Source organism: Lepus europaeus, chromosome 17 (genome assembly GCF_033115175.1).
Source record: "Lepus europaeus isolate LE1 chromosome 17, mLepTim1.pri, whole genome shotgun sequence".
NCBI classification, from domain to species: domain Eukaryota; kingdom Metazoa; phylum Chordata; class Mammalia; order Lagomorpha; family Leporidae; genus Lepus; species Lepus europaeus.
Genome location: NC_084843.1, coordinates 36,485,230 through 36,509,806, shown reverse-complemented (window position 1 = coordinate 36,509,806; position 24,577 = coordinate 36,485,230). Strand labels below are relative to the sequence as shown.

General features: G+C 42.6%; 1 protein-coding gene across 4 annotated transcripts in view; it reads right to left on the bottom strand.

Moving 5' to 3' along the window:
* Positions 1-24,577, bottom strand: part of IDE (insulin degrading enzyme) — a 115,627-nt gene that overhangs the window by 11,767 nt on the left and 79,283 nt on the right. For 3 of the 4 annotated variants that reach the window (XM_062215198.1, XM_062215196.1, XM_062215199.1), the window contains exons 14-21: positions 20,646-20,728; positions 14,743-14,887; positions 12,223-12,333; positions 10,511-10,631; positions 6,667-6,758; positions 5,623-5,734; positions 3,033-3,200; positions 1,364-1,636 (exon numbers count right to left, since the gene is read on the bottom strand). In XM_062215198.1, coding sequence (XP_062071182.1) covers positions 1,364-1,636; positions 3,033-3,200; positions 5,623-5,734; positions 6,667-6,758; positions 10,511-10,631; positions 12,223-12,333; positions 14,743-14,887; positions 20,646-20,728 — 1,105 coding nt within the window. Of the gene's footprint in view, positions 1-1,363; positions 1,637-3,032; positions 3,201-5,622; positions 5,735-6,666; positions 6,759-10,510; positions 10,632-12,222; positions 12,334-14,110; positions 14,256-14,742; positions 14,888-20,645; positions 20,729-24,577 lie in introns of all 4 variants that reach the window. The other variant, XM_062215197.1, reaches the window with a different exon arrangement.

Genomic DNA, 24,577 nt, shown 5'->3' with positions numbered 1-24,577 from the left:
AGCTCCCTACTAATTGTGCCTGGGAAAGCAGTGGGAGGTGGCCCAACTGCTTGGGCCCCAGCACCCATGTGGGTGACCCAGAAGAAGCTCTGGGCTCCTGGCTTAGGACTGGCCTGCAGCCATTTGGGGAGTGAACCAGATCTCTGTCTTTCCTCTTCTTTCTGTAACTATGCCTTTCAAATAAATAAAAAAACTTTTTAAAAAATTATATCAAGAGTTTTTCAAAATGTAACTAGAAAAATGAAATTAAAAGACAATGTGAATTTTCTGTGAACTTTTGTAGACCCCCTGTGTGATAACTTGATGCTAAGCAAATGGTAAGTGCTCAATAAATTGTAGATAATATTATCATTAATAGTGAATCCAACTACTAGAAAAATTAAAGGTAAGGAAACCAAGGCCCAAAAAAGGTGACCTGGCCAAGATTTTTAGTTGCTGGCACCAGAATGGGAACATAACCTCCAAGTCCCCTGATTTCTAGAGTGGTTTAAGCACACTCCTCTGTTAATCTCTGTTCGAGAAGAAAGACAGCTGATAGACTGGAGACTTTAGGAAGTACAGTTCTTCCAAGACTGAAAGCATGACAATCTTTGGAGATCCCTTAAGGCAAATGTTTAGGCCGGTGCCGCGGCTCAATAGGCTAATCCTCCACCTTGCGGCGCCGGCACACAGGGTTCTAGTCCCGATCGGGGTGCCAGATTCTGTCCCGGTTGCCCCTCTTCCAGGCCAGCTCTCTACTATGGCCAGGGTGTACAGTGGAGGATGGCCCAAGTGCTTGGGCCCTGCACCCCCTGGGAGACCAGGATAAGCACCTGGCTCCTGGCTTCGGATCAGCGCGGTGTGCCGGCCGCAGCGCGCCTGCTGCAGCGGCCATTGGAGGGTGAACCAACGGCAAAAGGAAGACCTTTCTCTCTGTCTCTCTCACTGTCCACTCTGCCTGTCAAAAAATAAATAAATAAATAAATTTTAAAAAATTAAAAAATTTAAAAAAAAAAGGCAAATGTTTGAACTCCCGTCCCTCTTAGGGCAACACTGACCTCAAGGAAGTTCAATCTGCAAAATTTTTCTTTTTAATGTATCTGTGTGTAGGGTCTCAGGCATAGAAAAAAGTGAAATTATACCTGTCCACACATTAATATATTAATATGAGAAAGGCAGATGTAGCTCTTTTTGGGAAAGAGAAAAGAAAACATGTCTAAGAGGAGATTGCTATTATGTTAAGTAACAGCTCTTAAGAAGAGCCAGCTCCTTCCCACATCCATCCATACTTGACTATCACCTTCAAAATCAAAGTCACTTTGAAGAATGGCTTCCACCCTCTCAAATGTCTCACTTCCATGCTGGGGCCTGAACTTTACTTTACCTCTGTCAAAATTGTATTGCTGGGAGATGATTTCTCCCCAGTATTTAGCACACTCTGCAGACAGTTTCTTTGGTTTGTCTAGTCGACGAATTGCTAATGCTTGAATGTGTTTCTGAAAGGCCTCTTCTGTCATATCCTCTATGGACTTTTCCATGGTAATTAAAAAAGCCTCAACTCTGCTCTCCAGGTAGTGAGGTGGCTTTTCCGACTGGATGATGAATCTCAAGCCTTGGATGCCATTGGCTCGACGCGGGCCACTGAAGACGATATATCCTGAAATGCAAACACCAGCCAGTCAGGACTCTGCCATTTAAGACTCTGAATTTTTCAAATGATCTTATGAGACTCAAGAAAATCTACTTTAGGGTTTAGGTGATCTACTTCTGAATTATGAGACTCAAGAAAATCTACTCTAGGGTTTAGGTGATCCACTTCTGAAGAAACCTGAATAATTCAGATAGTCCTAGTCCCTAGGAACCAAATAAGAGGGTTCCCTGAGGAAGTCAGAAAGTTACAGATGACTTTTTCTTCTTAGGCCCAAATCCTACAAAAACCCACTCATCATTCAAACTCAAAATCCACGTTATCTCCTCACTCTCCTAGTTCATCCCCTTCAATCTAGGCTGAAGTTATTCCATTCCTAGAAAAGACTGGAGTCATTCTCATGCCTTCACCACTGTCCCATTAACATCTAAGTTCCTTCCATGAAGCTGGCTCTGTCACAGAGCATGTTAGAAAACCCGTGCTCGGACCAACTCGAGTCAGACCAAACTCTCGAGAGACTAGACTAATAAAAAGCCATTTCCACTGTCATCTTGTGAGACCATGCATTTCCCCTTTCAATACTTCTTCTAATCCAAGCTCTTCCCTTCCTTGTTCTGCGTGGATCTACCCCCACTGACAGCTGTGGTGCCTTTGGTTCCTACTTCTGTCCTGTCACTGTCTTCAGCTATAGCCTCAGTATTTGAGCACACTTCCAGTAACATTCATCATACTGCACTACAATAATCCCTTTACGGATCTGCTAACCTGATTTGACTGAGCGCTCGCTAATGGGAAAGACAAACCATAACTTATCTATTTTTAATGTTTAGCACCTTGCATAGCAGCTATTCAAAAAAAAAAACAAAACAAAACAAAAAAACCTTGGAGAGACTCACACAAATCTTTTCTCATTGGTTCTTCCCTATCATTATGGAGGCTTCTTTGTACTTCTTTCCTCACTGATCGCAAACCTGCCAGAATTTCCAAGACTGAACAGTGCCTAAAATACTGCAAATACTTACTGAGTACCTTCCACACCTCCCAGGCTTGGGACACAAAATGAATAAGAGATAATACTTGCTCTCAGGGAACTCAAAGTCTGGCGAATCCTAGTGCCTCTGGCTTCCTACCATGCTACCCCTAAGTCTCCCCTTAGCATCCTTTCCTCCCTACCTGAAATGTCCTCTTCACTGACATGCACTGCAATACAAATCCAGCACCAGCTCACTAAGAACTGCGGTAAAATCTGTAAGACATCGATTGCTTAGCTTTCAGAAGCAGAGTTCTTATAAACAAGGTTTTCCTGAGTCTCTCTGAACAGAACACGCCTGGTACGCAGTGCCTATGATTCCCACACATGGAAAACGTTTCCGGAGGACACTGGTTGTCCGCCCCTCCTTCTCACCCAGCTGCTCCTTGGTGCGCAGGGTGTTGAAGCAAGGCTCGGAGATAATCTGACAGAAGAGCTCCAGAAACATATTCTCCGAAGTGCTCTGCATGTCGGTCTGGTAGTATATCTCGATGCCACAGTTGTTGTGAACTTCATTCCTCTGCTGGTAAACAAACCATCCTCCTGGCAAGGTCCAGAAAGAGCAACAGGTTCAAAAATTCACTCAGGTTTAATAAAGTCAACACTACGCCTGCTCATTCTCGAAAGGATCATTTAAACATCAACAGTGAAAGGGGGTAGAGAAGCTTAGAGCTGCACTTCCTCTCCTTCACCTTTCTAACCAGGTCCAAGGCTGAGTGCTAGTCAAACTCTCTGCTTGTAAATGGGCAGCATGAAGTTCTCACTTACTCAAAGAGCGAGGAAACATGGACTGTAAGTACCACCCGTCCCCACTTAGTTCCAGCCTTTTCACATGTAGCCTCACGAAGTCTTCTCTTTTGCAATGCGTAACTGCCTTTCCCTGGAGGCTTAGGCGAAGGGTTATTTAAGGCATTCACATCTGATCAGTGGGCTACCTCAGAATGGCTTACTGACACCTGACATTTTGAAAATGGGAAGTACACTGGGCTGTTTTAGGGCCTGCAGCAGTTGGGGAGAGCATTTCAGAGGCAAAAGAGACAGGGTCCCAGGAGAGGAAAGACAAAGAGGGAAGTGAGATGAAATGAGGCATGAGAGAGAAATTTCACTTTGAGATTTTGTTTCTAGAGTGGCAGTATTTTGTCTGAGGACAAATCCTATGACTCTTGAACAGCAGATTTCTATTTTTCCTCTGCTCTGCTTGTAGTGACTGAAGAACAAACTATCAAAAATATGAAGGAGGGGCTGGCACTGTGGCGTAGCAGGTAAAGCCATGGCCTGCAGGGCCAGCATCCATGTGGATGCTGGTTTGAGTCCCAGCTGCTCCAGTTCCAATCCAGCTCCCTGCTAATGTGCCTGGGAAAGCAGTGGAGGATGGCCCAAAGTATTTGGGCCTCAGCACCCACGTTGGAGACCCTGAGGAAGCTCCTTGCTCCTGGCTTTGGATGGGTCCAACTCCCAGCAGCTGCGGCTATTTGGGAAGTGAACCAGCAGATGGAAAATCTCTCTCTGTCTCTCCTTCTCTCTGTAACTCTGCCTTTGAAATAGATAAATCAACCTAAAAAAAAAAAAAAGTTTGAAATAAACCATTACCGGGTCTGTGCTGAATGGCTGTGCACAACAGCCTTGTGCTCAAGGTATCTCTAAGCAGTCAGCAAGGGCATCCTGAGGTAACAACTCCCTCAAGTGGCTGCACGGTCTAATAAGCAGACAGAGATGTGCTTTAATCCTAATGCAAGAGGAGAAGTGCTATGTAGCTTAAATAGAGTCCAGAAAAACTGCTGGGAGTTTAGATGCAGAAGCAACGATTTCCTAGCTGGGAGTTTTGGAAAAGTTCAGTGGAGTTGGTGGTTTGTTCGATAGGCCTAGCAGGAGTAGCTGGGCCATGATGAGGAGGAAAGGGGAGAGGGAACGGCATTCAGAATGAAATAGCTGGGGGAAGTAGCAGATGACACATGCATGAAGAACGGCCAACAATCAAGTATAGCCAAAAAAAAAAAATCAATAGTCTTGTTCTTGGTATAACAGACTTCCCATTATGCAGTTTTTAATAATGCTGAAAACAATGTTTAATGAATTTTTCTAAAAAAGATTTATTTGTTTGAAAGGCAGGGTTGGGGGGGGGAGGAGATTCATTTTCTATCTGCTAGATCACTCCCTAAATGATTTCAGTGGCCAGGGCTGGGCTAGGCCCAAGTCAGGAGCTGGGAACTCCATCCAGGTCTCCCATGTAAGTAGCAGGGACTCAGTCACTTGGGCCATCTTCCACTGCTTTTCCAGGCACACTAGCAGGAAGCTGGATTGGAAGTGCAGCAGCCATGACTCAAACCAGCACCTATATGGAATGTTAGCATCACAGGCAGCAGAAGTGCTAAGTAGCTTAAACATCCACTGCTCCACAATGCCAATCCCCTTTAATGAGTTTGTATACCAAGAGAAACTGCTGTTAATGAAGAAGTAACCCAAGACTTTAAGCCCCAATAAATACATTAAGTTAAACCAATTCTTTGTTAATCCTCCAAAAACATGTACTGAATATATGTTCTCAGTACCTGTGGCTGTCCTAAAACTATTTTGGTCAAGGATTCCTATGAGCTTCCAATGAAATACTACCACTCTAAATTTCCATATTTTTATAAATGGATTTTATTTAATGCTTCACAGTCCATATTTCTTAGTTTTGTGCTAATTTTACTTTCTAACTCCCCTACACTCAAGTGCCAGTCAATTCTAGTACCATTCTCTTCAAAATTACTGCCTACCTCTAGTTTTACCTCTTTGGCTCTCCTACCAGAGAATTTTCTGGCAGAATTATCTGTCTCTAGTCATATTTGTATAAGTAAAGGACGACTCCAGTGGATCCTTTGTCATAAAACAATGCATTATCATCCAACTGAATTCCTGCTGTAATCACCCACATTGTTATGTCAAAGCAGTCCATTCCCAAAGCCACAATATTTCAACTTACTGTCAGGGAGCTGAACTTCTCTATACCGAACCAGCTGACTCGGAAGGAGAGGTTTGGTATGAGCATATTCAATAAGGGTGTCTTCAACCATTTGCATAATACTTAATGCAGCCTGGGGAAAAAGACATTCACAGCACGTTATGAAAAACCAAACATATCTTATGTGTGAAAGTAAAAACAGTATACAGAACAGTCCGTTACAATATGACAACTTGTTTGCAAAAATCCATTAGTTGATCATTAAAATGGTTTGTAAATCTGAAGAACATACAATCCTATTAAAATAGATGAAAACTGAAATGCCAAAATGGCAGCAGTGAAGAGAAACAGGGATCCACACAATCATCAACATCAATATCGATGCTGGAGAGAAGGCACTGCCAGAGCCAGAGAGGTAGTGGTGGTGGAGAATGACCCCCACGCAGATACCTGGGGTCCCAGCAAAGCACCGGAGGTAAGCACAGGCTTTACTGCCAATGATACAAACTTCCATAAGAATCCTGTCTCTGGCACTTGCTAGCACCCGAACTTGGGCATGTTGTTTTGGAGACAATGTAGTGGGTGGTGGGAAGTGAGTGCTCCTGAGACAGAATCCTATGGAAATTTGTAGTGCTTTGCATGTGCTAAGCACTTGGCAGGTACAATTTAATCCTTATAATCCCTGATATAGATGCTATTATAATTTTACAGATAAAGAAACAGCAGAGTGAAGACATTTTTCAGTAAACTATGTGTCTGTTACGTGGCGGAGCCAAGATTTGAATCCAGGCTCCTGCACAAAGTAGGGACAATTATTGCCATTTCCTTCTGTGAGTGCGCAAGGCAGGCAACAGCAGAGGAGGCAGACATGAAGGCAGGCCCTCAGTTAACGACCCTCACAGGGCACTTCCCCTGTTCTCTCTCACACCTTTGTCCACAGAGACAGATGTGTGACCTCTAATGTGCTTATTATTTATCACACTCTGCTGGTTAACACTCTGGAGACAGACTAACAGAAAAAACCTCTTGAGTTGATCCATGAAAGACTGCTAAAACCTCAATCACCTGCTTTGTTATGTTTCCATGGAGGAGGGCTTCAATGTGCAGCCGCGACAGGAGCTGAGGGATGAAGGCCTTAAGGCGAGGAAGGGTGACATCTGTAAAGACGTAAGAAGCAGTGAGCTCTGTGTATGAGAACAGCTTTGTACTGAGATAACTTGAGACTTATAGGAGAACTGCAAAAATACTACAGGAAATTCCTGTACACCCTTCTGCCAGTTTTCTCTAATGCTCAGATGCTATTCTTTCCTAACAATAATACAAAGGTCAAAGCAAAGAAATTAACACTGGTACAATACTATTAACCAAAGTACAGACTGTCTGATTTCTCACTAATGTCATTTTCTGTTCAAGGATCTAATCTACAGTGACATTTAGCTGTCATGTGTCCTTCAGTCTTCTATAATTGGCAACCATTTCTCAGTCGTTCTCATCTTTCATTGGCCTTGAAACTTTTGAAGAGCAACATTTAGTCATTTAAGAGAATCTCCTACAAGTGGGTTTCCCCAGTATTTTCTCATGATTAAACTGTGCTTATCCATCACTAGGAAGAGACTTCACAGATCATGTGCATTACTCAGGCTCATTATATCAGGGTACACGGATTTAATGGGTTGTACTGCTGGTGATGTTAACTCTGATCACTTGGTTAAGGTGGTGCCTGCCAGATGTCCTCACTATAAAGGTATATTTTATTCTTCTGGTTATAACTGAGTAACTCCTATAGCCTTCCTAACCATCAGTGCTTATTTTTCCATTAAAATTAGTAAATATTTATTTGGGGGAACATAGCTTGAAACTTTACAAACACTCTGTTTTCCCTTCAAATTTCCCTTAGATTTTAATAATTATGGCATCCATTTCTGGCTATGGCCTATAAAAATTATTATTATGGTTTACTAATGGTAACTTTTCTGTTTTCCTCATTCCTTTTATATGTATTGATTTAATTCTTTTATAAGGAAGAGTTGTCCCTTCTCTAACAGAACACCAGAGTAATAATTGCTACAGACAAAATCCATCAATGGTGGCTAAAATTAGTGACTGAAATTTAATGGGAGACATGAGGAGGAAATTAACACATACTTACTATGGTTCAGACATTTTACAGATGTTATCTTTTAAACTATAAGAATATACTATCATCCCCATTTTAGAAATGAAAAAAACTGAAATTAAGATAATTTGTTTTTGTCTGGCACCGTGGCTTAACAGGTTAATCCTCCGCCTTGCGGCGCCGGCACACCGGGTTCTAGTCCCGGTTGGGGCGCCGGATTCTGTCCTGGTTGCCCCTCTTCCAGGCCAGCTCTCTGCTATGGCCTGGGAGTGCAGTGGAGGATGGCTCAAGTCCTTGGGCCCTGCACCCGCATGGGAGACCAGGAGAAGCACCTGGCTCCTGGCTTCGGATCAGCGAAATACGCCGGCCGCAGCGGCCATTGGAGGGTAAACCAACGGCAAAAAGGAAGACCTTCCTCTCTGTCTCTCTCTCTCACTATCCACTCTGCCTGTCAAAAAAAAAAAAAAAAAAAAAAAGATAATTTGTTTTTTATCAGACGTCGTCAAGCTAGTAAACTGCAGAGCTGGGATGTGACCCTTGGTCTGACCCAAGTGGCACTCGTTCCACATTAGAGGTCCACTATACAGGAGCCCCTGTCACTAAACACTTCCATACTTCTTTGCAGATTTCTATCACAACACTTATCCTCCTTTGTCTCTGTTGAAATGATCTGTTCTCATTTACGCTTTGTCACTAGACTGGTACTCCTTAAGCCAAGAAACACCACCTAATTGATCATTTTAAATTATTGTTTTAAAAACATTTATTTATTTAAGAGAGAAAGGGAGCGAGCATACTAGCTCCTATAAACTGGTTCACTCCCCAAATGCCCACAGTGGCCTGGGCTCACAGCCAGGAACTCTAAGTATCCCATGTGGGTTTCAAGAGCTCATTTCTATGAGCCATCACTGCTGCCTCACACAGGGTCTACAGTAACAGGAAGCTGTAGTCAGGAGTTGGAGCCATTGAACTCAAGTACTCCAATATGGGACATGGGCATCTTAATTGGCATCTAAACCAGTAGGCCAAGTTCCCACCCCAATTTGAATGTCTTTAAATCTTACACAACTGGAGTGCAGGGCCAGGGGCAAAGTAAATGCTGTTTGACTACACTGGACTCTGAGGTTCCTGCTATTGTGGTTCCTAAACAGCTGAATGACTTAAGAGCTACTGGGGAGCTAGCCTCTCATATTGAGTTGTCCCCAAATTAAGCTATGTTGGCATTCTGAATTATTGTAGAAGTATATTTATCACAACATAATTACTATTTTTTTTTTAATTTTTTGCCAGGTAGAGTTAGACAGTGAGAGGGAGAGACAGAGAGAGAGTTATAGACAGTGAGAGAGACAGAGAGAAAGGTCTTCTTTCCGTTGGTTCACTCCCCTAATGACCGCTACGGCCGGCACTGTGCCGATCTGAAGCCAAGAGCTGGGTGCTTCCTCCCAATCTTCCATGTGGGTGCAGGGGCCCAAGCACTTGGAACATCCTCCACTGCCCTCCTGGGTCACAGCAGAGAGCTGGACTGGAAGAGGAGCAACCGGGACAGAATCCGGCACCCCAACCAGGACTAGAACCCGGGGTGCCAGCACCGCAGGCAGAGGATTAGCCAAGTGAGCCTCGGTGCCAGCCCAGAATTACTATTAATAGAGTAAATAATTTCAACAAAAAAGTACTGACTTTACCTTTATAAAAGAAATTTTAGGAAGACTGTATATGCCTGTGAGATGTCAGAGCTTACTCTGCTTAAAATCCATCTGCCATCTGACCTAGATTCTAAGAGGAAAAAACCCTACACCTCTGCTTTTTGACCATACCGAAAGCAGGATTCAGTTTCTTGAAAACATACTTATAATCAATTCTGAGCTTTTTTAAAACAGGTAAAAATTCTTGCTAGTAACTGCATGATTCATAATTACTTTGCAAAGAAAACATATGAAATGTTAAGAAAAAAACACATCTTCTAATTAATGAATTTAAAGTCTAGCTTCCTAGCCAATGCCTGAGGCAATAAAATAATGATGTTGAATACTTTGGTTTTGATTTGTCACTGAAAACATTAACAGCATAGTGTTACATAATAAGTAATGACATCATAAAAGATTATTGAAAGTTTAATGAAATTCTTTTCTTAAAAATTGCATTTTAATTCTTAGTACTGAGCACGGAAGAAGATTCATTGGTGAAAACAATGTTGGGAAATAAAAACATAATAACAAGAGTGATGTCAGTCTACATTTAGTTTCATTGTGTTCAATGTCTGTGTATGAGACATACACTTGTACTAGATACTAAATAGAAGAGATGAAGGAAGCCATTTCCACTGTTCAAGGAACTTAGAACTTTCAAGCCAAACTCCTGAAAACTAGACTTGAGGTTTAAAAAAACAAAAAACAAACAAACAAATTAAAATACCCAAGGATGACTCTAAACATTTTCCAAAATTTAACTGAACTGAACAGAGCTAAAGAGGCTAGAGCAGGAGAAAATGCCCAAGAACTTCTGTGTGATAAAGACTTTTAAGTTCAGCCCAATTTTCCTTTTCTGAAAACTTCAATATTAACAGGGGAAGTGGGTGAGTCAGAGCACTTGGTCATTTGTAGAAATCTATGAACTGGTGTGTGTCCAGGATGAAAAGAGCAAATGTGGTTAATGTGCCTGAATACAAAAGCCACTTCCAAAGTCATTACTATTTTTATGAAAAATAAATACATCTGGCTTTAATAGGATTACACATTACTCAAAAGTACCAACCCTTGGTGAAGGCATTAGGCTTTAAATAGAAATGAGTCTCACCATCCAGGGCTTCTTTTAATTCATCTTTAGTCCAAGCCACTTCAGTCATCAACAAGCGGAGGTAGTACATGGCGTGCTGGTGAGGCTGCTCAGCCCGGAAATTGTTAAGAGATCGCATGTACTAGTGAAAAGAGACACACAGGTTTGTTAATTTTGTCAGTCTTTTAAAAATCGTTTCAAAAGATCAGCTGTAACCAAACTTCATTTTGTGTAAATTATGTGTAAATTGTGGGATGCAAGAACATTTCCTTCTTTCTTCTTCTAAAGTTATATAACCAAGAATGGGGCTAAATCCCTTATGAGGTATGCTTTTTCTTTACCCAGGTTGCTTTTTTTCTTTTTAATTTTCATTTATTTATTTGAGAGGCACAGAGAGACAGACACAGACAGCAAGCTCCCAGACAGCAAGCTTCCATCTGTTGGTTCATTCCCCAAATGCCTGCAATGGCTGGAGTGGGGATGAGCCAAAGTTGAGAATCAGGAACACAACACAGGTTTCCCAGGTGGGTCCCAGGGACTCAACTCCTTGAGCTATCATTTGCGAATCCAGTGTCTACACTTGCTGGAAGCTGGGATCAGAAATCGCAACCAGGGGCCGGCGCCATGGCTCACTAGGCTAATCCTCCGCCTTGCAGCGCAGGCACACCAGGTTCTAGTCCCAGTCGGGGCACTGATCCTGTCCCGGTTGCCCCTCTTCCAGGCCAGCTCTCTGCTGTGACCTGGGAGTGCAGTGGAGGATGGCCCAGGTGCTTGGGCCCTGCACCCGCATGGGAGACCAGGAGAAGCACCTGGCTCCTGCCATCGGATCAGCGCGGTGTGCCGGCCGCAGCGCGCCTACCGCAGCGGCCATTGGAGGGTGAACCAACGGCAAAAGGAAGACCTTTCTCTCTGTCTCTCTCACTGTCCACTCTGCCTGTCAAAAAAAAAAAAAAAAAAAGAAATCGCAACCAGGAATTGAATCTAGGCACTCCAATATAAGACATGGGCATCTTAACTAGTGTCTCAACTGCTAGACCAGATGCCCACGGCCAGGCTCCTTCTCTACCTCCAGCAGATGAAGTGAACTCCAAGTGTTTTCACTATGGGACATCCCCCACCCCTCAGCAAACTGTCTCCAGTTTTCAGGGTCTCCATCTTTTGACATCCTGCAATTCTACACATAAGAGCAGCTCAAGTCTCTGAAAAGCAGCAGCATGGGTACACATATATTGGATCACCATTTGAAAACGGATGGTAGTTTTTTATAGCGTAAAATGAAGGTCTCAGCTTAGCTTTGAAAGTAGCTATCAGTCCCATATTTCCATTACTGGGCCAAATGTAGGATGAACTGAAGTAGAAAGACATCAAACCTAAGTACTGTGCCATAATGTGATGAGGTTCTTGTGGGAGAGCAAACTCAGTCTGCTGAAATGTGTTTTTTTCAAAGGAAGACTGGGATGAAACCTTTAGGGAGTGCCTGACAGCCCCTAAATACTTCCTTTGGAAAGTCAGAGGTGCAACTGCTCTAGTTCTTGGGGCCCACAGAGAAGGGGCCAAGTGTCCACCAGAGTTTTCTTTCTGGGTATAGGGTAGAGGATCTAGCAAAGATCAGATGAGATGAAAGTGACAGGATTATGAATGGTTTTTATGTTCCTCTTCCCTTTTCCAAATTTTTCTCATAATAGGACATTATTTTATGGATAAAAAATTATAAGACAAGTCAGAAAACTTACTGCCTCTTTGATAATTTCAAATCTTTTTTCGTCAATCTCAAAGGTAGCCATTTTCTCAGTAATCTTCTTTAGCAAAATTGGCTGCTTATCATTGTAACCTTTCACTGAGAGCTAAAGAAAGAATTCAGGGTATTAAAAACAAAATGAAACAACTTCCAAGTAAACAGTGTAAATGTTCTTTTTAAATACTTAGAAAACCCCAAAGTCAGGTATATTAAAATAAAAATAAACCAATAAACTAAAGTTAACTTCTCATAAAATACAGTTCAACACTCAGGAAGAAATCAACACTAACCTTTTTTACCTTAAGTAATGGCCAAAAGCAACAATGTCAACAGTAGGTAAACTCACCTGACTCTGAACTATGGCGACACACTCTGCATCATCAAAATTCATGTTCTCATTCTATCATGGTTAATTATGGAGCATGGTCAAATTTTACCTCCAAAAGGAATCTCTAATGAACAGTAGGATTAAAGTTTTTATAAAGATTGTAAGGAGGTAAAAAATCACAGGGGAATGTTATCTAGCAAACTATTGAACATGCCACCAAATTATTTATGCTTAAATATGTAAAAAATCATCTTTGGAAAAACCAGGCAGCCGGATTTTACATTACATGGCATTCTGCCAGTTTCTCATTCAGTGTTGCCCAGTAAGCATCCACAATTCTAACTACCTGCTTATGTGATCAGTACTGATGTTTCAAAAGCCGGGGAAAAACAAATATATAGGGAGGATGCATATACTTTACTGTATTTATCATCATGATTTTGCCTTAGGACAATTTACTTGAATGGTCTCTGAATGCCTAACACTTTGAAAAACAGGGAATGAGGAATGCCTATTGCTGCACCTAGAACACCAAAAAATCTATCCTGTGAAGAGTGATAGGCAAGAACCTCAGCAAGATGGAAGGTCACTGACCATGCAATCACATCATATACCATAGGAACTTGACTGACAACTAGCAGGAAATTCATTTTATCACAAATGAAGATGATGTGTTTTAGTGGTAACATGCTACTAAAAGTCAAAAGCAAAAAAAAAAAATTATTAGTATTTTATTTGAAGTTAATTTTGACCTTGGAGTTCTAAAATTTTGTGGACTCTGTGACTGGTTGGATTATATACATTCTTATTCATTAAACAAAAGCTATTAGAACATTTATTTACATGAAGGAAAAAAGAAACTACAAAATAAATACAATTTAAAAACTCTAAAATCTTTCATGTAAGAAAAAAAAAGATACTAAGAAATGTCATTTTACTTTATATTAAAACATACAATATGCTTTAAAGAAAAGTGAAGATGAATGTGTGCCACAAGAGGGATGTTAATTTGAAACCAAGATATAATCAAGCTTGGAAATGCATGAGAAACACTTGTAAGAATAGTTATTTCTCACGATGTATTTAACAATGCTTACTTGAAAACACATATAAAACATTCAATGATGCATGCTACAAAATAAACTATATTACAATGTCAAGTGTTTCTGAACACAGGAACTTTCTATTATTGTCTGCAGAAATAGAAGTAAAATTCAAGCACCACAAAAATTATCTTTCTCTTATAGTTGATAATGTATACTCAAATACATGGAGAGAACAGCATGCTTTCAGGATCAATATGTTAAACATCTCAAGCAGAAGAACATGCAAAGTAAATGTAGCACACATCCATGTTCGCAAGATGCATTAAACTTTACAAAGTAATTCATTAGTGGTACTAATACTAATTTTAATCTTCAATTATTAAAAAGATACAAGGCAAAAAAAAAACATTGATTTTCTTGTTTAAAAATGCAGGAGTTAATAGTTTTCCCAAGCTCAACATAATGCTTAAATGGTGTGGTGCCTTTTCTTTCATTTTCATTTTACTTACAAGTATTGCATTCATTCCTGATGCAATGCCATAGCTCAAACCTGAGACGCGTGCTGCATATGTATACTCTTTTAAATCATCCTTCAATAACCTGATAAACAGGTATGTCATGTTGCAATGGAGAGGATCAGCATAAATGTAGCGACTAACAAAAAGAAAAACAAAAGAAATGCTTTGATACCTCAAGCAGTGGCATGATAATGAAGAAACATGACGGAAGAGTATGGATATGCAGCCTCATGGTCTGGGTTTCTAGGGAAACAGTATAGGCCAACCTTATACTTCACAAAGCAAAGTATCTTTCTTCTCTTCTGCCAAAGACCAAGACTTCAGATACAGAATGGGTGAGATCTAAACCTAAATCAGGGTCTAACTTTGTGTGAGGAGAGAAATATGACAATCTGGTGAAAGATGTTTAAAAAAAGGAGATTAAGGAAAATTTGCATAATATGAATGGTATGTAACTGAATATTTAGAATGAGGGATAACTTAAAAAATTAAATGGTAAGAAAATATGGTTAGCATAAACATTTAAAGAAAGAAATGAAACTCATACCCTCAATCAAAAATGCTTCCATCCAATCAATATAAAAATGTTGATGAGTGGAAGGCTCTAGGACGTGGGTACTTACATACATCCCATAGATGGTATTTTGGAGGTCATAGCTCAAGCCTGCTAGTTCTGCTGCATATGCATACTCGTTGAGCGAGTCTTTGAGGAGCTCAAGGTACAAATAGGCCATGTTACAGTGCAAGGGGTCCACATAAGCAAATGGGCTGGAAGAAAATGTTGACAGTAAAATAGCTGATTTATTACTTCCCAATGTGATATGGCCTTTTGAGATGGATCAAGAAACAGAATATTGGTTAATATAATTTTCTGAGGATCTGGTTGAATCCTTGAGTCTGCTTCTTCTCATGAGGAAAAAAAAAACCCTTAAGATGTCTGAAAAAGGAATCTTGAAATGTGCTGTGTGTGTGCACGCTGGTGGCAGTGAAGAGGGAGATGGAACTGCTTACCCCAGAGGGTGTGACAGAACTGACAAGTAAGAAGGGTAGGGCAGGCAAGGAGTGGGAAATGGCTGTACTAGGAGGCATGGCTGACAGGGCTGAAACAGCATTTACATATCCTTTTTCCCCAGTCAAGTCACATCCTTGGTGAACAAGAGAATGAAACTGAGAAATCTGACTGCCACGATTATATAAACCTAAAGGACAAAAACTGAAACCTCTGGAAGTGTTAGCTTATCTCTAGAGTTTTCTCCAGAACAATAAAGCTAGTGAGGTCATTGATAAAACTTATCATGTAACTGCAGCCAGCACTAGAAAAAATATTAAAATAGGAAATTATTTGAAAGTAACAAAAGAGAAGAAATAATTATAGGCTGTTAAGGGCTAAATAGAATCACAGAAACCACCTAATCTTCACTTCCCAGATAAGAAACATAATTTTTCTTGAGTCACCCGGGTTGGTAGCAGCACAGTTGTATTAAATGCAAGTCAAAGGACCCAAGCATCTGACTGTATAACACTGCCTACCTTCAAGGGAAGCAAGTACAGGATTCATTTATTCAGCCTTTCTACTATATGCACACCCTGGTGCCTGGCTCTTCTGTAGACACCAGGAATAAAGAAGGAGCTAATCAGGCAAAGTTGCTGACCTCACAGAGCTTCTAAGTCTAGTTGGAGGAAACAAGTATACATTTCAATCTGACATATCAGGTGGTAATAGTGCCACAGAGAAAAGTGAAGCCAAATGAGGGGAACAGCCACACCAGGGAAGGGAGAGCTCTGGTTTACATGCGAAGGGTAATCCAGCCACTCTGACGCTGCGCCATCTGGACTCAGATCTGAAAGCAGTCAGGGAGTACGTTCCAGGCTGAGGAAACAGCTGGTGCAAAGGACCAGAGCCAAGCGCCTGTTTAGCAGCTAATTAAAAGTTTCACTGTATATACAGCATAGGAAATACAATTAATGTACTGATTGTAAAACCAACAATTTTGTCAAAGTTGATAATAAGGTAAGAATGGGGTAAAATGGTTAGCCACTTACAGAATTAAAATCAAGGAAAAACTTCTACAGTTATCCAAATATTCTCCAGTTAGAAAGTCTAAATGAATACTGTGTTGCTTGTGGGTTTTTTTTTTTTTTTTGCTTGTTTGTATTTGTTTTTGAAGCATTATACATACTGAAATATTTCCTCCTTTCGGCAAATAGGGTCTCAGAAACTTATGGCATGATCTGCCAAAAAATCAAAAAATCATCAAAACAAGAGACACTATGACAGCTCAGTTTCATAGACAACTGCATATCTTAGTATGTGCCTGAAAAACCAGACCCAGGGGCTCAAAGTCATATGGCTCAAGCTCACAATACAATTCAAAGAAGTGTCCAAAAATGTTGCATTCAAGCCAGCTGTGCCAGTTAACTGGAGAAGTCCCTAAGCTAATTTTTCAAAGAGAACATGATTCAACTGAAGACTAAATTCCAGTTCATTTGTTAATTTTAAAAATACACTATTTTTGGCCGGCGCTGTGGCTCAATAGGCTAATCCTCCGCCTTGCGGCGCCGGCACACCGGGTTCTAGTCCTGGTTAGGGTGCCGGATTCTATCCCGGTTGCCCCTCTTCCAGGCCAGCTCTCTGCTATGGCCCGGAAAGGCAGTGGAGGATGGCCCAAGTGCTTGGGCCCTGCACCCCATGGGAGACCAGGAGAAGCACCTGGCTCCTAGCTTTGGGTTAGCGTGGTGCGCTGGCCGCAGCAGCCATTGGAGGGTGAACCAATGGCAAAAGGAAGACCTTTCTCTCTGTCTCTCTCACTATCCACTCTGCCTGTCAAAAAAATAAAATTTAAAAATTTAAAAATTTTTAAAAAAATAAAAATATACTATTTTTAAAATCATACACTGGATAGTTAAAAATAGATCACGGGACTTTAAAAATTAACTAAATGGGGCTGGTAATTCCTACAGCAGTTAAGAAGTTGCTTGGGATACCAGCATCCCATGGGGGAGTGCCTGTGTTCAAGTCCTGGCTCCACTTCAGAGTGGCTTCCTGCTAATGTGCACTCTGAGACCACCCAGGTGACGGCTCAAGTAGTTGGGTTTCTGCCATCTATGTGGAATACCCAGACTGAGTTCCAGGCTTCAGGCTTCAGTCTGGCCTGGCTCCAGTTGTACAGGCATTTGCAGAGTAAACCAGCAAGTACAAGATCTCTGCCTGTCAGTTGTTTGTCTACCTACCTCTCAAATAAGTAAAGAATTTTAAAAAAGGGGCCGGCACTGTGGCATAGTGGGTAGAGCTGCGCTGCCTACAGTGCTGGCATCCCATATGGGCGCCAGTTCAAGTCCCAGCTGTTTCACTTCTGATCCAGCTCTCTGCTATGACCAGGAAAAGCAGTTGAAAATGGCCCAAGGCACCAGATTCTGTCCCGGTTGCCCCTCTTCCAGGCCAGCTCTCTGCTGTGGCTAGGGAGTGCAGTGGAGGATGGCCCAAGTCCTTGGGTCCTGCACCCCATGGGAGACCAGGAGAAGCACCTGGCTCCTGCCATCGGATCAGTGCGGTGCGCCGGCCGCAGCGCGCCTACCGCGGCGGCCATTGGAGGGTGAACCAACGGCAAAAAGGAAGACCTTTCTCTCTGTCTCTCTCACTGTCCACTCTGCCTGTCAAAAAAAAAAAAAAAAAAAATGGCCAAGGACCCCTGCACCTGTGTGGGAGACCTAGAAGAGGCTCCAGACTCCTGGATTTGGATCAACCCAGCTCCAGCTATTGTGGCCATTTGAGGAGTGAACAGGCAGATGTAAGACTTCTCTCTCTCTCTGCCTCTGCCTCTCTGTTAACTCTACTTTTCAGTTAAAATAAATAAATCTTTAAAAAAAAATTTTGCTGGGGGCAGGCGCCGTGGCTCACTCGGTTAATCCTCCACCATATGAGCATCGGGTTCTAGTCCTGGTTCCTCCTTTTCCAGTCCAGCTCTCTGCTGTGGCCCAGGAGGACAGTGGAAGATGGCCCAAGTGCCCCTGCACCCGCCTGGGAGACCAGGAGGAAGCGCCTGGTTCCTGGCTTTGGATTGGCCCAGCTCCGGCTGTTGCAGCCATTTGGGGAGTGAACCAGCGGATGGAAGACCTTTCTCTCTGTCTCTCCCTCTCACTGTCTGTAACTCTACCTCTCAAATAAATAAATAAATGAAATCTTTTAAAAAAATTAATAAAAGAATGAGGTTAAAAATGGGGGATGGGAGAGGTTAGGGGGGTGGGCAGCATTGTGGCATTGTGGGTAAAGCCTCTGCCTGTAGTGCTGGCATTTCATATGGGTGCCAGTTCAAGTCCCAGCTGCTCTACTTCCAATCCAGCTCTCTGCTATGGCCTGGGAAAGCAGTAGAAGATGGCCCAAGTCCTTGGGCCCCTGCACCCACGTGGGAGACCCTGAAAGAAGCTCCTGGCTCCTGGCTTCGGATCAGCGCAGCTCTGGCCATTGCGGTCAATTGAGGAGTGAACCAGCTGTTGGAAGACCTCTCTCTCTCTTTCTCTCTCTCTCTTTCTCTCTGCTTCTCCTCCTCTCTGCTTAATTCTGACTTTCAAATAAAAAAAAAGTTTAAAACCCCTATAACTAAGTATATATAATATAATCCTACTTCTGAAAAAGATAAAACTATATACACACATAAAAATTTTTTATACCACTCTGCCTGTCAAAAAAAAATTTTTTTTATAAAAATCCACAAGAAACTGAGCAGTGGTTACCTGTGGGAAAAGCAGACCACGGACATGGGATCTGAGGGAAGCAGCCATTTTCAATTCTAGGTGCTGTGCTGGGCAGTTCAGAGAACACGTAAATATCAAGTGGTCTCTCAGAACCTATTCTGGGGGGTGAGTGTTTGCTCTGTAGTTAAGATGCCCACATCTCACATCAAGAATTGCTCTGCTCCTGCATCCAGTTTCCTGCTTGCTCAGGCCTGGGAGGCAGCAAGGATGGCTCCAGCACTTGGGCTTCTGTCAGTCATGTAAGAGAACTGGACTGAGTTCCCAGAGCCCACCTCTGCCTCAGCTGGGTGCTGTTGCAGGCATTTGGGAAGTGAATTTAGCAAATGGGGGTCTCCGTCTCAGTATTGCTCTCTCTCTCTCTAATAAGTAAAATAAGTAAATATTTTCTAAAAAGATATTCTGAAGAACCTCATAATCACAGAACCCAAATGGAAAAGAGGGACAAGATGCTAAGAGTGTTAGAAATATCACTCTCAACTATCAAAAAATATAAAGGTAGCCTTTCTAATGCTCTTGGCCAACAGTGAGTCACAACCTGAGAGTCTACGTTTGGTGAAACAAATTACAAACCTCAGTGCAGTTCTGAAATAATCTGTGAATCCAATGACACAAAATATAATATTTACATCCCTACAAACCGGACACATTTGGTGATAGGATATTAAATTTCTATTTAGAGATTCTTCTCCCCTTTTCCAAAAATTTGAAACATATCCGCTTTAATTTCAAGTCATGGTAATGCAACAAAAAGTAACAGAAAAGCTGATCATCATATTGAACATTATTACATGATGACAAGTTTATTTCACCAAACATAAGACCACAAATTTTAAAAATATAAAATTATAAACTCACAAAGTAAAATCTGAACTTGGTGATACACTTAACCACACAAGTAAATAAAAGGAGACAGAGATGAATTGAAGATGCATTAAGAAATCATTGCAGGGGCTGGCTTTGTATAGTGGGTTAAGCCAATGCTTGCAACAACAGCATCTCATATCAGAGTGCAGGGGTTTGAGTCCCCAGTAGCTCTGCTTCTGATCCAGTTCCCTGCTAATGTGCCTGGAAAAGTGTGCCTGGCTCAAGTGTTCATTTAGGCCCCTAACACCCATCCGGAGACCCAGATGGAGTTCCAGGTTCTTGACTTCAGCCTGGCCCAGCCCTGGCCATTGTGACCATTTGTAGAGTAAACCAGTAGATGGAAGATCTCCCCACTTCTGCCTTTCAAATAAAAAAAAAAATCTTAAAATCACTGCAACAGTAGTTTTATTCATAAACTTTACTAAATATCTCCTTCATTTTTACTAGATAATTTTAAAGTATCCAACTGAAGATTAGAGAAAGCTCCAGACAACTGAAGGACTGGAAAGGATGCAGAGCATTTCAGACCACTTCTTCTGGACAAGCTCCAGGAAGTGAAAGCTAAAATGATGAAAAACCCCAAATTATTTCTTATTTTCTCAATGAACCTTCTGCATAAATCTACAATGTCCCCAGGTTCCAAATTCCTGCAGGCTAGGCAGGCCCTAATCAGAATTAACATCAAACATTTCCATCAAAAAGTGTGTTCATCAATGGAAAGGAAGAAGAATGAACAACCTCACTTCTTAACAATACTTCTTTACATTAACAGTAGCAGCCTGGCCTTGCGTAGACCAAATAACGCAAATGCTTTTTACTTCTAGATGTGGATGCTCAAGACAGACAAGTATACAGAAATGTAACTGCTGACTTTTATAAGAAGCTTAATAGTTAGATTCACTTTACGTACCTGAAAAATTCAAAGTTGAGACAAGCCTTTGGCAAGAAAAACTTATCATCTTGTTTGAACCAGAGCTTGCTCATAGCTGTATCCTGTGATGGAGAAACAATTTGGTTAGGAAAATAAGGGCACATTAAGCAAAAACGCCCAATCAAATCACTCTGTAGGAGGAGGAGGACTGAGGCAGTGCTTAGGAGTTCTATTCTGAAGGCTGCTGGCCCAGAGCACTGAAGCATATACAGAGGGTCAGCAGGCAGGAAGCTGGACAGGAAGTCTACCGACCCCTGCAGGAGAAATCAATCTTCAGTGTCCCCTGGATTTGGGAGATGGGGACACAGTGGAGGAGACAGATGAGAGAAGCCAGTATCAACTGTCCTAGTCTCATCTTTCCAGACATGGGAGGCAGATAGATGCTGGCAACCTTTGGGAAAAAGTAGCAGCTGACCTCCAAGGTGTTCCACAATGATCCCCCACCTCCACAGGACCAGAGCTGGTCTGCCTGATTAACAGACTATGACAGAAATGATGGCTTGACACCTCCAAGATTAGATTATAAAAGACACTGGCTTCCATTTTGATCACTCACCTTCTCTCTTGGATCAATCACTTTGGGGGAAACCACATCCCATGCCCGCAATTCTACATAGCAGGCCATGTGGTAAACAATGAAGCCTTGTCAACAACCTCATAAATGAATTTCAAAGAGAATTCAGCAGCTCTAGTTAAACCTTTAGATAACAATTGTTCAAGATAAATTAAATGTCATGCTCCTAAATACTCTTGTCCTGCTGAGTTAATCTGAATATTAGGTCATTTGAAGAAGATAAAATGAATGATTTTTTTTTTTTTTTTGACAGGCAGAGTGGACAGTGAGAGAGAGACAGAGAGAAAGGTCTTCCTTTTGCCGTTGGTTCACCCTCCAATGGCCGCCACGGCCAGCACACTGCGGCCGGCGCACCGTGGCTGGCACACCACGCTGATCTGAAGCCAGGAGCCAGGTGCTTCTCCTGGTCTCTCATGCGGGTGCAGGGCCCAAGGAGTTGGGCCATCCTCCACTGCACTCCCTGGCCACAGCAGAGAGCTGGCCTGGAAGAGGGGCAACTGGGACAGAATCCAGCACCCCGACCAGGACTAGAACCTGGTGTGCCGGCGCCGCAGGTGGAGGATTAGCCTAGTGAGCCGCGGCGCCGGCCCAAAATGAATGATTTGTGTCTGTATTCATTAGGTTACCAGTTCAGAAAAGAGAATGTGCTATAATCATTTGATACATTTTTCTATTCCAAGGTGTGAAATAATGACATGAAAAGAACATTCTGAGGGGCCAGCATTCTGGTGCAGCAGGTTAAGCCATCACTTGCAATGGCCAGCATCACATATCAGAGTGCCAGTTCGAGTCCTGGCTAATCTGCTTGTTGTCCAGCTTCCTGCTAATGTACCTGGGAAGGCAGTAGAAGATGGCCCAAGTGCTTGGGCCCCTGCCACCTATGTGGAAGACCAGGATGGAGTTCCTGGCCCCTGACTTCAGCCTGGCCCAGAATTGCTCTTCTGCACATTTGGGAGTAAAGCAGCAGATGGAAGACCTTTCTCTCTTTCTCTGTCTCTCTCTCAGTTTCTCAGCCTTTCAAACAAATAAATCTTGAAGGAAAGAAAAAGAAGGAGAGAGGGAGGGAGCAAAGGAGGGAGGAAGGGAGGAAGAAAGAGAAGAGGAGAAATAAAAAAAGAAAAAGAATGAACGAACATTCTACAAAGGAAGAGTAAAACTCTCACTCCTCAGTCACTCTTCCCACTGGCTTACATATCTTCATATATCCACTGTGTCAGAAAGAAAATTGTTTTTAAGGGCAGAAAAAATCCAAAGGCTCCTCCTGGACAGACTTTCTTCCAGGTTGTGGATATTCTTTCTTATCTCTAACTTTTTTTTTTAAAGATTTATTTATTTCTTTGAAAGTCAGAGTTACACAGAGAGAGGAGAGGCAGAGAGAGAGAGAGAGAGAGAGAGGTCTTCCATCCGTTGGTTCACTCCCCAGATGGCCTCAACGGTCAGAGCTGTGCTGATCCGAAGCCAGGAGCCAGGAGCTTCTTCCGGATCTCCCACGTGGGTGCAGGGGCCCAAGACTTGGGCCATCTTCTACTGCTTTCCCAGGCCATAGTAGAGCACTGGATCAGAAGTGGAGCAGCTGAGACTAGAACCGGCGCCCATATGGGATGCTGGCACTTCAGGCCAGGGCATTAACCTGCCACAGCACTGGCCCCTCTTATCTCTAACTTTTACCATGCGGCACAAACCTACTTCCTGATTAGATCTTCAGTGGATATGGAAAAGAAGCCATTATCTTTTGGTAGAATTGTGGTTACAGCCCAGATAGGTTTTTTTTTTTTTTCTTTTTTTTTTTTTCTCCTGCAAATAAAGCAATTCTCTACATTCTGTGTTGGGGGGCCAGTGCTGTGGCATAGTAGGTTAAACCTCTGCCTGTGGCACCAGCATTCCATATGGATGCCAGTTCGAGTTTGGGATGCTCCTCTTCCAATCCAGCTCCCTGCTGATAGCCTGGGAAAACAGTAGAAGATGGCCCAAATGCTTGGGCCCCTGCACTCACCTGGGAGACCTGGAAGAAGCTCCTGGTTCCTGGCTTCAGACTGACCCAGCTCCAGCCCTTTTGGCCACTTGGGGAGTGAACCAGTGGATGGAAGATATCTGTGTGTGTGTGTGTGTGTCTCCCTCTCTCTGTCTATAACTCTGCCTCTCAAATAAATAATCTTTAAAAACAGAAATAAATTCTATGTTGCTCAGTAATTTTGTTTGCTTTCATTTTTTTTAAAAGATCTATTTATTATTTATTTGAAAGCCAGATTTACAGAGAAAGAGGTCCTCCATCCTCTGGTTCACTCCCCAAATGGCCACCAACAGCCAGAGCTGGGTCAGGCCAAAGCTAGGAGCCAGGAGCTTCCTCTGGGTCTCCTAGGTGGGTACAGGGACCCAAGCACTTGGGTGATCCCTGGCTGACTTCCCAGGCCCATTAGCAGGGAGCTGAATTGGAACCAGAGCAGCCGGGACTCGAAGTGGTGCCCATTTGGGATTCAGGCATTGCAGGCATGACTTTACCTGCCATATCACAACACCAGTTCCTGCTTTTGTATTCTTAACCTTTCAATTTTTCTGTTTTTTTTTTTTTTATTTTTTTCACTTCAAATTTTTTACTTATTCATTTTCATCATAATTGAAAGGCAAAGAAACAAAGAAAGAGAGACAGACAGTTTTATCTGTTGGTTCACTCCCCAGATGCCCATAAATAGCTGGGGCTTGGCCACAATGAAGCTAGGAACCAGGAACTTTTCCTCTTCTTCTCCCATGTGGACAGCATGGACCCAGGTATTTGAGCCATCACTTGCTGCCTCCTAGGTACACATTAGCAGGAAGCTGGAATCCAAAGCAGAAGTAGGGTTCAAACCCATGCATTCCAATACGGGATGTGAGTGCATCAAGTGGCACTTCAATCGCTGCACCAAACATGTGTACCTTTCTAATATCTCTTGTAGTTATTCTTTCTGCTGTGTTTCTGTCACCTCTTAGCATGTAAGCCCCAAAATAAATAAAGTATCAAACATAAGAAATTATCTCTCTAGTCTGCCATGAAATAGGTTTGTCCCCCAAATTTGAAAGTCTAACATCTTGGCCGGCACCGCGGCTCAATAGGCTAATCCTCCGCCTTGCAGTGCCGGCACACCGGGTTCTAGTCCTGGTTGGGGCACCAGATTCTGTCCTGGTTGCCCCTCTTCCAGGCCAGCTCTCTACTGTGGCCTGGGAGTGCAGTGGAGGATGGCCCAAGTCCTTGGGCCCTGCACCCCATGGGAGACCAGGAGAAGCACCTGGCTCCTGCCATCGGATCAGCACAGTGCGCCGGCTACAGCGTGCCGGCCGTGGTGGCCATTGGAGTGTGAAC